Source organism: Spermophilus citellus (assembly GCF_964194105.1).
Source record: "Spermophilus citellus genome assembly, chromosome: 1".
NCBI classification, from domain to species: Eukaryota; Metazoa; Chordata; class Mammalia; order Rodentia; family Sciuridae; genus Spermophilus; species Spermophilus citellus.
The window spans coordinates 276,634,810-276,653,256 of record NC_138182.1 but is presented as its reverse complement, the minus strand read 5'-3'; the positions used below and the strand labels follow the sequence as shown (position 1 = coordinate 276,653,256).

The window sequence follows — 18,447 nt, the reverse complement described above, 5'->3', positions numbered from 1 at the left end:
ACAGGACCCTCTTAAGCAGAGCTCCTGTTCTTCATGGGACTAGGAAAGGCAGTCATGAAATTCATTTGGGAAAACAAGAGACCTGAATAGCCAAACCAATCCTTAGCAAGAAAAATGAAGCAGGAGGCATCACAATACCAGACCTTAAACTATACTACAGGGCAATAGTGAAAAAACAATAACAACAGCATAGTATTGGCACCAAAATAGGCAGGTAGACCAATGGTACAGAATGGAAGACAGAAACAAACCCACATAAATAGGGTTGTCTCATACTAGACAAAGGCACCAAAAACATACACTGGAGAAGAGATAGCCTATTGAGCAGATGGTGCTGGGAAAACTGGAAATTCCTATGTAGCAAAATGAAATTAAACCTCTGTGTCTCACCCTGCACAAAAATCAACTCAAAGTGGATTAAAGCCATAGGAGCCAAAGCAGAGACCCTGTAGTTAATAGAAGAAAAAGTGGGAGCAAATATCCACAATGTTGGCTTAGGAACTGACTTCTTTAACCAGATTCCTAAAGCATAAGGAAGCAAAAACAAAAATCAATAAGTGGGATGGACTCAAACTAAAAAGCTTCTTATCAGCAAAGGAAACAATAATGTGAAGAGAGAGCCTACAGAATGGAAGAAAATCTTTACCACATGTACCTCAGATAGAGAACAAATATCCAGGATATATAAAGAACCAAAAAAACTTAACACCAAATAATAATAATAATAATAATAATAATAACCCAATCAATAAATGGGCTAAGGAACTTAACAGACCCTTCACAGAAAAAATACAATCAACAAACATATGAAAAAATGTTCATCATCTCTAGTGATTACAGAAATGCAAATCAAAACTAGCCTAAGATTCTATCTCACTCCAGTCAGAATAGCAGTTATCAAGAATACAAATAACAATAAGTGTTGGTGAGGATGTGGCGGGAGGGGGAATGTACACTCATACACTGCTGGTAGGACTGCAAATTGGTGCAACCACTCTGGAAAGTAGTATGGAGATTCCTTAGAAAACCTGGAATGGAACCACCATTTGACCCAGTTATTCCACCCCTCAGTTTATACCCGAAGGACTTAAAATCAGCATAATACAGTGATGCAGCCACATCAATGTTTATAGCAGCTCAGTTCACAATAGTTAAAACATGGAACCAACCAAGATGCCCTTCAACAGATGAATGGATAAAGAAAATGTGGTTCATATACATAATGGAATATTACTCAGCCTTAAAGAAGAATAAAATTATGGTATTTGTCAGTAAATGGATGGAACTGGAAAATATTATGCTAAGCAAAATAAGGTAAACCCCAAAAAAACAAAGGCTGATTATTCTAATAAGAAGATGCTGATTTATAATTGGGGGATGAGAATGAAGGGACTTTGGACTGTGCAGAGGGGAGTGAGAGAGGGGAAGGGATGTGGGGATGGGAAGGGCAGTGGAATGAAATGGACATTATTACCCTGTATACACATACGATTATACTACCAGTGTGACTCTGCACCATGTTCAGCCAAAGGAAGCAGAAGTTGTGCTCCATTTGTGTACAACTTGTGTAAATGCATTCTACTGTCATGTATAACTAATTAGAACAAATTTTAAAAATAAAAATTTAAAAGAAAAAAAGCAGAGTTCAAAGTCCTGCCACTGGGGAGGTATGAGGCAGGAGGGAAAACACTATGAAGTTACTGCCCTCTGCTGCTCAGAGCTCCAAGATGCCTCATTGGTTGAACCCCTTGAAAACTTCCATGGGACCCTGCTGACGTGCTGCCGAGGTCGGACAGTCAGGTGGAAAACAGTGGACCTTAGTTCTGGAGGGGGTGGGACAAAGGGAACAGCCAGCATCAAATCCCATTAGGAGATCCATGGAATCCCATAAAAAATGTTTAAAATCTGAATAAAATTGATATGTGTGTAATAATACATCTTCTCATCCATATTTTGAATCTTTTTTCCAAAATTCCTTGAGTTTTAGACTAATCCTCATAGAGATCCCACACACTTCTTATTAAATATGTTCCTAGGTATTTCTCCATGATGTTGTCATGGCAAACAAGATCTTTTTCCACTATTTTTATAACTAGCCATGAATGCCATGTAAGTTTTAATACTTTCTTGTTTAGTAATCAGTTCAGTTTGCTAACCAGTGTGCCTCTGTAAGGTGACATGGCTCACACACACTGGTAAATGGGTGATGGTACCAGGAGGGTCTCATTATGAGATGTCATTCCTCCCAGCACTTTGCTCCACACATGCCATAGCAGCAGGCCTCCAAGAGGCAAGGCCCTGTGCACCTGCTCCCTGAACCACTTCCTGCCTCCACGCCAGTCAGGCCACCACCTGTCTTAGTTCTCGGCACAGCTCAGCCTGGTCTCCATGCTGTATCGATGCTTCTGTGCCTCCGTAACCTCCCCTGCTCCTTGAACACCTCCTGAGCTTCTTTCACCTCTTTCTAGTAAAATTCTTTAATTTCTACAGCATTATTAAACATATTCACATTTTACTGTGATCAAAAACATTTTGGGATAAACTCATTACAAAATTTCCTAGATTTTATGTGTCTGCCTCTATCCCATTTTTCTCAAAATTCTTATCATTTAATAGTAAATATATAACTTCTCAAAACAAAAATTTTCAGGAACATATTTAATGTATTTTATCAGAAATTCTATTACTTATCTTTTAACAAACTTAACTGTTGTTGGGTCACACAACTTTTTTTTTCCGATTAGTCTCAGATTTACTTGGTAGATGTCATATTATCTATAAAGATTTTTTTAAATGACTCTTCATTTCTAATGTTTATGCCTTTGGGGGATAGAGTTTTTTTTTCATTAGATTATATCATAACTTAAAAGTCATATCTGTGTGAGAAAAAAATGTTAAGAAAAATGAGGCATAACAACTGCAACCATTTGAAACAACAGATCATTACCAACAGCCTTCTAAACTGTACAACTGTTTTAAGTACATTGCACCAACCTGCACCAAACCAAGGAGTCCTTAACTCTGCCTCCCCACATACAGCTAACATCCCTCACAGCCTCACTGGGTACCTTCATTGGGTGCCGAGTTGCCTATCCAGTGAAATGCAGAAAGCTAAGACTGCCGTGGTTTATCCCACTATACCTGGTCCCCTGGTGTGGGATGATGTATAGACATCAACGTGTGACACAGGAAAGCGGCATGATCACAGAGGCACTATGGTTCAGAGGAACAAGTATAGATATCAAAGACTCCTGCATAGGGGTAGAAATGCCAGAACCCTGAGCTCTCTCCGCTCCAAGAGTTCATACTATGAAGAAAACGCCCTAACTCAATAAGATTTGCCCTTATGTTAGAAGAAAGTGTCAATGCTTATTAAAAGAAAGCTAATTTTTAGGGTGAAGGAATCCTAGAGTTTAAAGGGAGAATTACATGAGCTACACAGGTGAGCTGTTCTGCTTCAGTTATCTCCATTACCAAGGTGGTTTTGGTGGTTTGGGTGGTTTAGTCCAGCTCATTGTTTAAAGCCAGGCAGTGTTAGAGATGGACGGTCAACCTAGGCATGTGTTGAATGCAGACTGGGTTTGCATTCTGAGCCATCAGCCCTGGCAGGAGGACAGAGCTCCTGGTACGGTCACAGGATGTCCTATGGTAGAAGCAGACTCCTCCAGAAGGGTCCAAGGCGGTGGAGGGCTGCCCGTGTCTAGTATTGTCACTGCCTGTGCATCCCTTCTCCCCGAAATAATTTGTCTGTTATGGAAACCCGGGGGAAAAAGTTCTTCAGGAAACTGTTACTCCTTCCTGCTATTTTAAAGATGACTGAGATCTGTTCATTTCCTCCATATAAAAGAAATGGAAATGCAACAAAATTGACACATGTAAGTATTTTGTTGCCAGCAGTATCATTTCAGCTACTGCACCTTATCCTTAGATTTGCTAATAAAGGCTAATTATATTGACAAAAGTGATGGACTTCATGGATGACATTACGTTTTCTGTGATGACTGAGACATTTGAAAATGTATCTGAATATTTATTGTTATCATAGGCTATTCTACTTACCTTTATCATTTGGTATAGAGCCTGATAAACTAAGCACTAGATATTTATTGAATTATGTGAACACTGTCCCTGAGGCAGTTAAATTCAGAACCTTCGGTATATTAAAATAGGAAAATTAAATTTGCATAAACGCAAAGACTTAAGGGTCCCTTGGGAAGATATTAACACTAAGTAACATTTCCTCAAATTGTTATGTCAATGGGAAGTTTTCAGAGTGCTTTCAAACAAATGTAGCTCCTTCTAGCCAGACCCAGTAACAGAAGAGATGTGTTCTCTGAGCAGCAAATTGTTCCTACCACACTGAGAAATGCTTCTGAAGTCAAGAGGTCCCAGTGCCATGGGAATAAACATTGTTTTAATGGTTTCAAGAGGTACTGGTTCCGCTTGGCTAATTAACCAGGTTAGCTAGATCCTGTCTGAGGGTGCTCAGCATCTGCGCCCATGCACATGCTTGGTGGTTTCTGGAGAGACAGATCTGGGACCGCATGGATGGACCTTGCAGGATTGGTTGCATGATTACTTGCTAAAAACTCTTTAACAAATTTGATGGGGGTATGGGAGATGATTTCAGGGTTCTAAGTCTTTTTTTGTTACAAGAGTAAATTTGCTTAATAAAAAAGGGGAAGCTGAGAGAAAAAACAAGTTGGAAGGGAAAAAAATTAACCTGAATCTACAGCCATATCCTGTACAGGTTTGTGTTGATAGGACCAGTATTATTTTTTTAGTCTCAGCTTTATCTGGTTTCCATGTGGAGAAAACATGTGTATGTGTGTATATTTTTTATGTTTATATAAAATTTTATATGATATTATTAAATTTTCATCTGATATTTTATAAGGCTTACCTATGTAAATGTGAAAAATAGACTGTAAACCTTATTCTATTTGACTCTTTGAAGGGGAATGGTAACATCAATCTGATTTGTGGTTTGGGATATACTAGATGTTTTTAACTCATTTGTATCAAGAGAAGAGGTTAGAGACATTTACCAGAAAAACACACGTAACAGGGAATAACAGCTGTCTTCACTGTCATCCTAGGTTAGGGATCTTCAGGTGACAAGCTTTTGCTCAGCACACACAAGCTGCCTTTTGTCAGACACTGAGGCCCTGGGTGTGACTCAGTTCCCCACAGTAGGAGCTTGCCCTCTTCCCCTTCACACAGGCTGGCTGTGAGGCCCAGGGCCGGGCCACAGGCCTCGGGATGTACCTTTTTGGTAGAGCTGATGATTGTGCTCAGCACAGAGACTAATTTTACAATCTCCTTATTGTCGGACACATTCTTATAATAGTTCTTGGGCTGCACTGGAATGGGTAAGGTCACAGATGCCACCTCAATCGTCTCTGAAAGCAGAAAAGAGAGAGAAGTTTAAATCAACAGCATAGGCAATGTGCTATTAACAGATGGGAGATCTCTGTAATGGTAAAGATACCATAAAGTATCTCCTTCCTAAAAGCAATGAAAATCATGAAAATTTTTTACATTCTCAAAGTTTCAGGACTCTGGAAATTAACTACATCTTACAGCAATCCAAAGAGTGTTAATTCAAGAAAAAATATGGGGTCCAGGTGACAGGACCAAGTCTCATGTGTTTAACTTGCTCTCTTCCTGCTGACTCCTCTCTGGCTGTGGAAGCTTTGAAAAACAGCAGACTTAGATCCCGTGCAGCTGTGAGAACCCTCAACCTAGCAGTGCCCAGAGGGTCAGGGCTGAGTTTGGAGCTCCTCAGAGGGTGGGGTCTCTAATCAGTAATCAGTAATCAACACACCTAGAAGCTCCCTGGAAAAGCTGTGTTCAAGGAATTTATCTTTACATGACATGATGCAGAATTTTACTGAGTGGGGGAAAAAATGTCTGACCCCCAAGTCATTTGCCAAAATATATATATATATATATATATATTTTTTTTTTATTAGCAACAACAATTATTTAACTTCACAGCAACTTGAGACAATGATATTAGTTGGGGCAAACAAGATAGTAGCCAAAAAAGTTAAAAGGTCTGGGGAAAGCGATGTACACAGAGGGCGCTGTAAGCCCTGAAGTAGAAGTCGCCCTGGGGCTCTAGGAATCCACATTCATGAGCAGAGGCATCAGTATGCCCAGGGAAGACCCCAAAAGGCCTCAGCCTTTCACTTCTGTCTGAATTTGAGGCCTTGCAGCATCAGTGAGTAAAGACTTGTGTAGTGGTTTAAACTGACTGGGCCTTGCTGGGTTCCAGAGCAGGTACAGAGTCTCTAAGCAAAGGGCAAAGATTCTTGCTTCAAAATAGTCAAGGAAATCTCTGTACAGTCATTAATTGACCACTAACTGCCCAGAGAGTATAGTAGCTTATAACCCAAAAATGGTTTTTACACAATTAATCCATGACAGTCGATAAAGAAAAAGAGAAATAATGATAGCAGCAAAACCTATCAATGAATTTTCAGAATTGCCATTCTTTAAAATGTCTAATTTTCAACCAAGAAAAAAAAAAGTGTGAGACACACAAAGACATGGGAAGGTAGAGCCCACACAGGGAAATAAAAGCAGCCAACAGAAGCTACCCATGAGGAAACTCAGACGTTGGACTTATTAGGCAAAGAGTTTAAATAGCTTTTGTAAATATGTTCCAAGAAGTACAGAAATCATATTTAAAGAAATAAAGGAACTTATGAGAGTGATATCTCAGAAAATGGGAAATATAAATAATGAGACAGAAATAGAAAAGAACCAAATACAAATTGTAAAATCAAAAAGAAGAACAAATTAAATGAAAATTCAATAGAACTTAGTAAAAGATTTGGGGGCTGGGTGTGGCTCAGTGGAAGAGTGCTTGACCAGCAGGTACAAGGCCCTGGGTTTGTACTGAAGGAAGGAAAAAAAAAAAAAAAGATCTGAGTTGCAGAAAGAAAAATCGATTAGTTCCTTAATTCATTGGTCATGACAAAAAAATATGTACAATTTCAATCAATGTTTTTCTTCTCAACTTAGATATGATTCATGATTGAATGTATTTTTAGTCTAGAAAATTCTGAATTTTAAGCTACCCAGGAAATTAAAGCAATGTTTCAAAATAATATATGATTGGAAATTAGTATAATAATAGTAGAGGTTTTGAGCTTAGATTAATAAAAGATCATTTTGTAAGTCATAGGGAAAGTTGATCTGTGCTGTATTTATCCTCCAGCAACACTTTTGTTTTCTGGTTTGTTTTTGTTTGATTTGGTTTGCTTATTTTTGTGATGCTGGGGATGGAACCCAGGGCCTCTCACGTCACTCCCAGCCCACTCACACCTCTTTAGAAAGGACCTTCCCTCAGTTTCTTCCTTGGCTAGTTGATTTATCGCTTCAGAGGAGGTAAACACCAACAGGACTACACAGGGGCTGGGGTTTGTGAGGCTGACTTAAGGGAGTGTGAGGACCAAGGACAACATTTAATACCACATGCAACTTGGGTGTCTTAGGCTGTCGGATTTTACATAACACAAATAAAAGCCACCAGACACACAGTGACACTCACAAGATGTTAACAAAACGGAAACAGAATAAGTGAAAAACATCTCTTAGTGCCAGGAAATGTTCATTATGCTGATGGTGAGTGGCTCTTTACACTGACAAATTAAAAACTTTCTTGCCTCCAGTTCTCATTATTAGACTGGACCAAAAATCAGCAAAAACAGCTGTGGTCAACCCCCTAGAAGCAGACCACAGTGTTGACGCAGAAATATTAAAATATGCAGATCTTGACATTTTATAGACTTAAAATTGGTTCATAGATTGATACGCTGCTCTTGCTTGATTTGAGAATCCTATAGGAGTTGGGGGAGGGTACATTGAAGCTCAATAAATGTTGATTTACAATACTTTAAAAGAACACAAGGAGCATTTACCTTGAAGTTCATTGTCTTCCATTTCGACATCAGAATCACTCTCTTCATTATCCTGCAGGGCAGCCATTTTTCTTTCATGTGCCTTTTTCTACAATGTAAAGGGATATTTTTCAGCTTTGTCTTATCTGTAAATAAACAGCTTCCACATGAAACAGCTTTCCCATCCCAGGCCCACCTTGGACGAGGGCTCCCTGCTCCATTGTCTGACCCCCTTGGGGACACTGACAATGCACTCCACAGCTTTGTTCAGGGTCTGCTGTACGTCTTCCAAAGCAGGCGCCATGGCAATGTTGGGAATGGCCAGAGTGATGTTTGCTCGGAAAATAGGCAGATTGTTCTGCTTCGTTTTAGATGCACTATTGCTGTCTGAGTTACAAAAAAAAAAAAAAAAAATAGAGGATTAATATTTTTAATTCAAAAACGGGACTTACTTCATTTCTAACCATGATTAAAGCACCTAGAACAACACATAGTAGATATATTATCAGGCAAATATTAGTTGAGTGAATGAATTTTTAAAAAAAGCTTTTGGTTTGCTTAATAGAGAGCAGTTCGGTGGAACCCAAGTCATTTTCTGTTAATTATAATCTGTTGGCCTACTATCCATAAAGGAAACCTACTATGTAGGATCAGGCTTAAGGATAAATTTTTATCTAAACTATTAAAGATGATATTGTCCAAATAACTGAATGCCGATAAATTAGTTAAATGAAGAATAAATACGCAAAGAATGAAAAATGAGAATAACTACCAAAACTAGCCAAAATTAAAACAAACCACAGTTTGTAATTTCAAATAAAACATGCCTTCTCTACCACAGTGTATATTCTACCCTCAGAACAGCTAAAAAAACGAAAAGGAAATAAAATGTAACTCACCACCCATATCAACAGGCTCTTAAAGTTAGGTATAGATAAGTTATAGACATAGATACATAGACATGGGTATATATGTAGTTAGCACACATAACTTTATCTAGGTAGAAATACCTTTAATATATGAAGTTGACAAATAATTGTGATTTAATATTTAGCACACCAACCCACATTTGAAAATTTCTAATATAACCCTGTGTCTGAAGTGAAATAAAACATTATAAACCATGCCACCAACAAAACATTCTTTCAAAACCCCAAACTTCATGTATCCACTTTTAATTAAATGTCAAATGCCGTCTCTTAAATGCCAGCATTCCAAAGGCCCTCAGCACAGGGAAGCCCCTGGAAAGTACATGCAGGTCAAGAAGATAAGTGTGACTTTAGCAAACTCTTTCCACGTTACAAGATGGGCCAATAACCTAACAATTTAACAATGAAAGAATCTTTTCCATATGCCTTCCTTTCAAAGTATGTGCCTTTCCTTTCTCAGATTAAAATAATTCATTTTATATATTTTCATTTTATTACAAAAAGATTGAAAGTAATGTTAATTTTTATGCCATTAACAAAGGTAAGTAACCTTAAGGAAATTAATTTGACCTCTCCCTGCTCCAGTTTTCTCCACTTCAACATGAGTGGTGAGGGTATCCGCTTCTAGAACTGTTGGGATGACCAATGTTTATAATTTTGAAATTTACAAGGAGGCACTCAATAAATGGTGGAGTTTCTTAATTCTTTAAATTTATGAGGAATGTGGTGTGCATGCACACGCGCGCACACGCGCTCACACGCACGCACGCACGCACACACACACACACACACACACACACACACAACTACACCTGATCAGCCACCCTGCAAACCGTATGGGATCGTTACCCCGGAAATTCATCACATAGGAGGAATGGATGCGCTTTCGAATGGCCTCTAGAGTGTTCCTGGTCACTTTCAGAAGAGCATCTGCGTTTTGGTGGTTGAAATGAGACAGCAACTCGCAGGCCGCCTCCACCATCTCAGGCTGTTTCTTCTTTTTGGGGATTGCTGTCAAAGACAGTGGGCCAGCCCCAGCGTTAAGGGATGATGTCAAGGCATCAGATGTTCCTTCCTCTCTTTTTGCTGTTATGATATAACACAAATAGAGGTGGGTGTGAGAGAGAGGCCACAACTAAATGGAGAAATTAAGACAGATGACATGCAAGTTTGATGTCACTTAAGTGTCATGCTTCTTAGAAAGTGAGGCCATTACAGTCTTCCTCCGCCTGAGAAGACAGCCAATGAGAGATGCAGGAGCTCTGGGTGCTGCAGCCACTGGGCCCACAGGCTGGTTCTCTCTCCCACCAACGCTCTAAACCCCTTTAGAACCACTTTCCTTCTCCACTTGTAGCATTCTTGACTATGCAGCAAAAGCTTTGCTCTAGTCTGCAATGACTTCAAGGAGAATTCCAATCCATGACCCATAATCCACCCTCCTTTACAGGTAAACTGAAGTAAAACGGCTCCCCTGGCTTAAATCAAAAGAGAGCTAAGTGCCAAAGAGGACCAAGGAAAAGTACATGTTTGCAGAACTCAACACACACACACACACACACAAAAAATGGGAATTAGCAACATGGAGTCATTACAACTTGCTCAGAACCACAATTTCAGACATAAATATCACTCTAAAGTTGAGATAGCATTTGCAGAACTGTGGAATTAAGTCACTCTGTAGAAAATTAAATTGTACTTTTCAACAAATGTCCTAGAAAAACAAAATCCTTTTTTTTACCGCACCTCTTACCTGAAGTTTCACTTTTTGAATCAACATGATTCTCATTGAACACTTTTTCCTCCTTGGGTGGAACTTGCTGGTCCAACAACATGTTGATGAGCTCATTGACTGCTTCCTCCACTAATGAGCTTTTAAAATGGAGTATCTGAGCACCATTTACACAAAGGTCCTACCAAATAAAAATGATTATCACATGTCATCGTTGTTTATCTGGCTCTTGAGAGTTCCTGAAGAACAGCAGTGAGCCTACAGGTTCAGCTCCGGGGGAGAGCTTAGGCTGCAGTGGTACTGGCCCTCATCCTCCCAGTACCACCCCACACACACACCAGGCCTCCTCTGAATGCACTGCAGACAAGGGAAACCCTGGAGCAATGTTGACGAGCCAAAATTACGTTTGCTTTTCCAGCATGGAGGACAGCAATCCCAAATCCACCAGTAGCCTCGTTCTGTGACATTCCCGTCATATTGCATAATCTGCTCTAGCCAGCCTTTCTTTTCTCCTCATCTTTGCCAAAAAGCCACAGCTATCTCCTACTTGATTTCAGGTTTATTTCCCTCCTGTCCAACTCAATCATGCATTTCTCAGGAATAAAATTTTATAAATATGAATTAAAACATGATTGGGAGCGCTGTGATGGATTCTGTAGCACTATATACGAAATCAGCTCTTTACCACTGGTTGGAAAATAAGCCTATGAAACAAGAGATTTTTGTCAACTGGCCACAGTCTCCAGCTTCATTTCAAGTTTCTCTTTTATGCACCTTGAAATTCTAATATTCTCCTGGACCTTCCACATCAAACATCAGCCTCCTGGCGCTGTCACCTGCTCATGCATGACCTTCACCTCCACTCCACTGTTGTGACACACGGCACTTGGATGCCATCAACACAGGAACATTCTAGTACACTGAAACATACAACCCAGCTTCTTTATCATCAACGCATAAAATAACTTCACTCTCAAGTCAGAACTATACCCAACTACCAATCTCAACCCTGAGCTTAGAGACAACTAAAAAAGAAAGAAGCAGTTATTAAGAAAAAAAAAAAAGTAGAGGCAGGTCTGAGAGTAGATAAGGGATGGAATGAAATTAGTATCATCTAGTAACAAGTATAGACCCTGGTACTAAATTTTCCTGGGTTCCAATCCTAGCTCTGGGTGATATGGAAGATCCTTCTCTGGCCTCAGTTTTCCTGTCTGTAAACTGGTGATAATGGAAGAACCCACCTTTGGTGGTTGCAAGCATTCCCTAAGATAACATGTTAAGTGCCCAGCGCAGGGCTGGCCACAAAGTACTGGAGGACTTGGTTATTAGTAATGGTCAGCAAATGACACACATCCACAGGAACTAAGTGTCTGTCCAGCTGGTCATTTTGTGTAAATTAGCTCCTCATTCCCTGAGAGAGTGCTAATGATTTTCAAAGTCTGCATCTTCAGTCCTCTGACTGCCTTGGGATAGAAGCACACATGGGTCATGATGTGACCTCTGCTCTCAAAGCCAGCTCTCCAGGAAATCCTCAGTGACCTTCCCACAGTCCTTCCAGACCCCTCCTAAAAAAACACACATTGGAAACCACAAAACGCCTTGATATTGAGGGTTCTGGAAGACAGAATCAACAAGCTCTCAAAGACTAATGTAGTTCTAACAGCCTTGTGTAAATCCCCTAATTCTTTCTCTCTGAGAGGACGTGATTATAAAAATAATGTAAACAGCATAGAAATTAATAAAGCAGAGTATAAACAGAACGAGGATAAAGTACAAAAGGTTCATTAAAATGCCCCTGTATCAAGCAAAATAAGCCAAACCCATTGCTTCCACTCACCCCACTTGACAACCCACCTCCGTGGTGACATTCGCACATTGAAACCACCAGACGGATCTGTGACCAAACCTGACCCGCCTCCCCTTGTGGACCCATGTGGCGCTCCAGGATTTCCTCATCCCCATGATGCTTCGGCTTTGGCGGACCAGGAGCCCTCCGGCCCCCCAGCTCTCCCCAGCTCCATTCACTCTGCCCCCAGGTCACTCCTTCTAGAAAGATCCTTTCTCACTTCAGCAATTCTTTTGCTAATATCCTTGAGCTCATCACTCCCTCGGCCCTTGGCCACCCTCCCAGGTGAGACCCAACCTCTACAGGTGACCCACCGTCTCTTCTTGCCCACACACATCATGGCCATGCAGAGGCTCGCTGCTGGGAGCTCACAGCCCCCGGACTCAACCATCCCCTAACGCTACCCAGGAATCGCTCCACGTGGCCACCGCCGCTTCCTCTACCTGGCTCCACAACACCTGTGTCCTCCTGTCTTTAACCACCCTTGCCCCTCACATTCCACCAGAAGCAAATGGAGCCATGGGAGACTCACCCAACTCCCCACGCCCAAGCCCTCCCAGGAAGACAAACCAGCCTCCACCACTTCCTCCTGTTGGAGTGAATGCAGTGGTTTTCTCCTCCTGTTCAAGACAATCTCAGGCTGGGGTGGTGGCTCAGTGGTAGAGCTTGCCTAGCATGTGTGAGGCACTGGGTCCAATTCTCAGCACTGCATATAAATAAATAAATAAATGAAATAAAGTTCCATTGACAGCTAAAATATATTTTTAAAAAATAAAGAAAGAATAACCTCACACACTAAGTTCTGAGTCAGAGCCTCCCCACTTCTCCAGGGACAAGACTACCAACCATCTTTCTCCCTCTCTGCTTGATTTTTCAGCCCCAGCATATCAACACATCCCATGTCCTTCATCTCAACACCTCCCTCCAGCTGCCAAAAACACATGTTTCTACCCCAGGGCCTTTGCCCTTGCTGTCCCCTCTGCTGGAAAGCTCTTCCCCAAAGCTATTCACATGGCTCCCTTCCTCGATTCCTCGGTTCAAATGTAATCACAAAAGTCACCCCGAACCATCAACGTAAAGTCACAATTCTGGGTTAGGCACTGCTTTTCTCCATTACCCTCTTAATTGTTATCCATTGAATTTATCACGAGCTGACATGTTTACTCATAGGCTTTTTTGTTTGTTTTTCTGTATTGTCCACTTGAAAAGCGGGCTCCTGCATGACTGGGATTTCACATTTTATTTACTGCTGTGTCCCAGCATTGGTTGGCATAGGTGCTCCAAAAATAATGCAACAAATAAATAGATTGTGAAAAGTCTAAAAACATCCAACTAAAAGCATTCATTTACATTGGTGTTATGTAACATGATTTTGCTACTTAAACTAAAAGCAGGAAGACACAATAAAACCGTGTTCACTGGGGGTGGTGAGGCTAGTACTGCTGGATGCCAGCAGCATTCTAAGTTGATAACGTCCTTTCTGAAAGACAATTAGCTGTGAATATCAAGAGCTATCAAGTAAAGCTGTGCTCTTTGACACAGTAATCTTATTTTGAGAGAGGAAATAATTCTGAAAAGGTAAAACATGATATATAAACATATTTATTGCAGCTCGTGGAAAAATAGAAAGACTTTGGAAGCCATTTAATGTCCAGCAATAAGAAACTGGCAAATAAATTTTAGCACATCCACCTAGTAAAATAACCCAAAGCCATTTTTAAAATGGTGCCTATGAAAGCCAGATAGCAACACAAAGTCTAGTTTTAGAGAAACGTTAACTGGGGAAGAACAAAGCAGGATGCAAACTCTGCTGTGCGTCCAGTAGGGAGCACAGCTTTGAGAGGCATAAAACACGAGGCAATCACAACAATGGTGGCATAACGATTAGGATCCCAAGCTTCCCGTTTTTAAAATATTCTAAAACTTGCTTTGAAATTTTTTTAAACTTTTTATTTTTATAAACAGTGCAGCTAAGTGTTTTTTTCAGATGGGAAGAGAACAAAAAAGAGTCGGAAGGTTGGGCAGGGATCAAATTTACCCACAGTTAGCCTCTTCAACAGATGGTGCTGGGAAAACTGGAAATCCACATGTAGCCAAATTAAATTAAACCTCGGTGTCTCACCCTGCATACAAATCAACTCAAAGTGGATCAAAGACTGAGGCACTAGAACAGAGACCCTGTGCCTAATAGAAGAAAACATAGGCCCAAATCTTTACCACATCAGCCTAGGATCTGACTTCCTTAACCAGACTCCTAAAGCACAAGAAATAAAACCAAGAATCAATAAATGGGATGGACTCAAACTAAAAAGCTTCTTCTCAGCAAAGGAAACAATAGTGTGAAGAGAGAGCCTACAGAATGGGAGAAAATCTTTACCACGGGCACCTCAGATACAGCACGAATCTTCAAGATATATAAAGAACTCAAGAAACTTAACACCAAAAAAAAAAAAAAACAATAAAATAACCCAATCAATAAATGGTCAAAGGAACTGAATAGACACTTCACCCATTAGAAGAAATACAATTGATCAACAAACATGAAAAAATGTCCATCATCTCTAGCAATTAGAGAAACACAAGTCAAAACTACTCTAAGATTTCATCCCACTCCAGTCAGAATGGCAATCATCAAGAATTCAAGAAACAATAAGTGTTGGTGAGGATGTGGGGAAAATGGCACACTCATACATTCCTGGTGGGACTGCAAATTGATGCAATTCCTCTGGAAAGCAGTATGGAGGTTCCTCAGAAAACTTGGAATGGAACCACCATTTGACCAGGCTATCCTGCTCCTTGGTTTATACCCAAAGGACTTAAAATCAGCAAAGCACAGTGATGCAGCCACATCAATGCTTATAGCAGCTCAATTCACAATAGCTGAACTATGGAACCAACCTAGATGCCCCTCAACAGATCAATGGATAAAGAAAATGTGGTACATATGCATAATGGAATATCACTTAGCCCTTAAAGAATAGTGTAATTATACTATCTACAGGTAAATGGATGGAGCTGGAGAATAGTATGCTAAGTGAAATAAGCCAAACCCCCCAAAAAACAAAGGCTGAATGTATTTTCTGGTAAGTGAATGCTGATCCATAATGGGAGTGGGGGAGAATAAAGGGACTTTGGATAGTGCAGAGGGGAGTGAGGGAGGGAAGGGCTGTGGGCATGGGAAGGACAGCGGAATGAAATGGACACTACTACCCTATACACATATATGATTACACAACCCATGCGACTCGGCACCATGTTCAGCCAGAGGAAGGAGAAGCTGTGCTCCATTTGTGTACAACGTGTCAAAATGCATTCTACTGTCATGAATAACTAATTAGAACAAAGTTAAAAAACCAAAAGAATTTTAAAAATTTTACCCACAGTGAGGAGCATGACAATGAGGAACCACAGACATTACATTTCAGTTATGTAAGAATGATTTCATTTAAACCAAAGATTTCTATGCATGCAGAAAGGGGTTTACACAGGACTGAGATTGGTGTCCTTGGAAAGGCTGATTGCAAGGTTGGCCCCTAGCTGGCATCTGGGAGCTCAGATTTGTGGAGGGTTCCCTCTGTTGTCTAGCTGATAAGGATGGATCAACCCGCCTCTCCCAGGTTTCCTAGAAGTGACTCCAGAATTGTGTGCCATGGAATACCAGTTTGGGAATACTGCTCCACTGACACATACAGGGAGAGACCCTGCCCAGAAGCTGCTCAGAGCAACTGTTTTATTGGTGACCCCTAGATTAGGAGAAGCTCTTCTACAACAAGGCTCTACTCTTCATAAGCTATGGAAAAATTAGAAATGTGTTCCATGGTACTTTCCCTCAGTGATGTGAAAACAGGTGACTTTCCCCTTGTGTCCAAGTGGCTGCTTAGGTACATTTCTCCTCATTTCCAAACTATTGTCAGAAGGTTCCGTGTTTGAATTATAATCTGCCATGAAGCAATCGCAAGAAGAAAGAAAAAAATCCAATGTCTGCTTCAAAAACTGCCCTTTATAGAAAAGCAAATTGTGGGAAAACTTTTTTATTAAAACATATCCATTTTCTAATGACCTTTGTCATTTGGAGAAACTCTTCACAGGTGAGCGGCTCCTCCTGGGGGAGTTGACAAAGCAGGGTGCCGCTCATGTCCTCTAGAATGGCGTCGATGCGGAACTCAATCAAATCGTTGACTCGGTCAAGCAGCAGCTCCAGGTCCTCTTTGGAAAAACAAAAGCAAATGAAGGAGATGAAGGAAAGCATTTTGTTACACACACACACACACACACACACACACACACACACACACAATTAGATGCCAGTAGCAATGGCAGGAGCAACACTTTTCAGTTTCCATAGGTCCCTGGGACACTCCAGAGTTCCACGCTTGGCCTTCTCCCCGTTCCCTCCTGAGCAGTTTTTCAGCTCTCCCAGCCTGCCTAGCCCCGGCTCCTGTCCACAGCAGGCTTCCTGTGGACCTGCATGGATGGGGGCCTGCCTCCTCCTGTGCCAACACCACAGCCTGAGCACCCTTTCATCTGAGTGCGTCGCATTGCCACTCATAGGCTGACTCCCTCTGAAACCCATGTCTTCATCCTACAGCTTTAACATGTATCCCGGAGCCTGTTCCAGGAGAGGTTTTCAAAACAGTGTTCTTAAAGTGAAATTCCTCTATTTTTCTCACGTTACTAGCATAAGGGATACTTTTTTTAGTTTTGCTGAGGTGGTATTGAACACCAAGTTCCAAGGATTAAAGGGCAACTCTGAGGAAAGCTAACAATTCCACATCAAAAGAAGAAAGGGTGGCTAATGGGCATCCCCCTAAGGGGTCATACATTTTTCAACAGATACCGTATAATCAAATCTCTCTTGTTCCAACGATACTTTCTCCTAGGAAATGAAGTTGAAATTGAACGAAGAAAACCACAATGTTACATACAGCTCTTCAAGACACCAAGCAGTTCTTTCTGGTAGTCTTCTTAAGTACGAAAGGAGAGCTGACATTTGTATTTCAGCAGCTGTACTCAATGAAATTCTTTACTATTTCTACCTGACAGATTCTTTGAAGCATCTTCAAGGACATTTATGGCAAGTTTAAAAAAGTTCCCACGAGGATTTTCACATCCTAATTCACTAGGAATGTTACCTTATGTGACAAAAGGGCCTTTGCAGATGTGTTAAGGATATTGAGACGTGGAGATTGTTCTGAATTATCCAGATAGTGCCAAAGTAGTCATAAGGTCTAGAGTCTAGGACCCTAGTTTAGGGTCCTTGTAAGAGGAAGGCAGGAAGGTCAGAGTCAGAGAAAGAATATGACCATGGAAGCAGGGGGCAGAGAAAGAGAGAGAGATTTGAAGATGCTATGCTCTTAGCTTTGAAGATGGAGTGACCATGGGACAGCATGTATAGGTAGCCTCTGCCTGTTAGAAGAGGCTAAGGTAAAGAGTCTTCCCTGGTGGCACTTGATTTTAGCCCCTTAGGACTCACTTTGGATTTCTGACCTCCATAATTAAATGATTTTATGCCACTAAGTTTGTGACAACTTGTCACGACATCAATACCAAAAAAGTAACTAGCAACATTTATGCATAGAATATACAAAATTAAGTCTTTATAAGTTCTGGTTTTTATTTTGAAAGTAGCCAAAACTCTTTTAGAAGAAATACATGATACAGGCAACTATCTGTAAACAGAAGGGTTGGCTCACTTAACCCAATAAGGAATCCAGCTGTTCTTGAGATGTAACATAGTTTGTCTAACATAGTTTGTCTCCTAAAGAAATTTAATCCTGTTCTGCTTTAGTCTCTCTATTTAAATTTCAAAAAGAAAAACATAATGAAATATGAGAACTAACAAGAGTTTCTTTAGAAAATATCTCTTTGTCTCCAGCTAACATTCTAATAAAACATCCAAATTGCTAGTCATCTAATCCTCACACTCTCAAAGAGGACATGCAAGCCTACCTCAGAAGCCTGTTCTAATTTGATTGTGATAATTCTAACTAGGAAACATTTATACATTTTATAAATGAGTCCTTAGAGACTTTT

General features: G+C 40.6%; 1 protein-coding gene across 1 annotated transcript in view; it reads right to left on the bottom strand.

The window, feature by feature from the left end:
* Positions 1-18,447, bottom strand: part of DNAH5 (dynein axonemal heavy chain 5) — a gene marked incomplete at its 5' end in the record, with an annotated part of 237,371 nt that overhangs the window by 162,234 nt on the left and 56,690 nt on the right. Inside the window, 6 exons of the mRNA XM_081288458.1 lie at positions 5,269-5,402; positions 7,932-8,019; positions 8,107-8,297; positions 9,689-9,925; positions 10,590-10,749; positions 16,475-16,620. Of these exons, the coding sequence (XP_081144584.1) occupies positions 5,269-5,402; positions 7,932-8,019; positions 8,107-8,297; positions 9,689-9,925; positions 10,590-10,749; positions 16,475-16,620 (956 nt within the window). The remainder of the gene's footprint in view (positions 1-5,268; positions 5,403-7,931; positions 8,020-8,106; positions 8,298-9,688; positions 9,926-10,589; positions 10,750-16,474; positions 16,621-18,447) is intronic.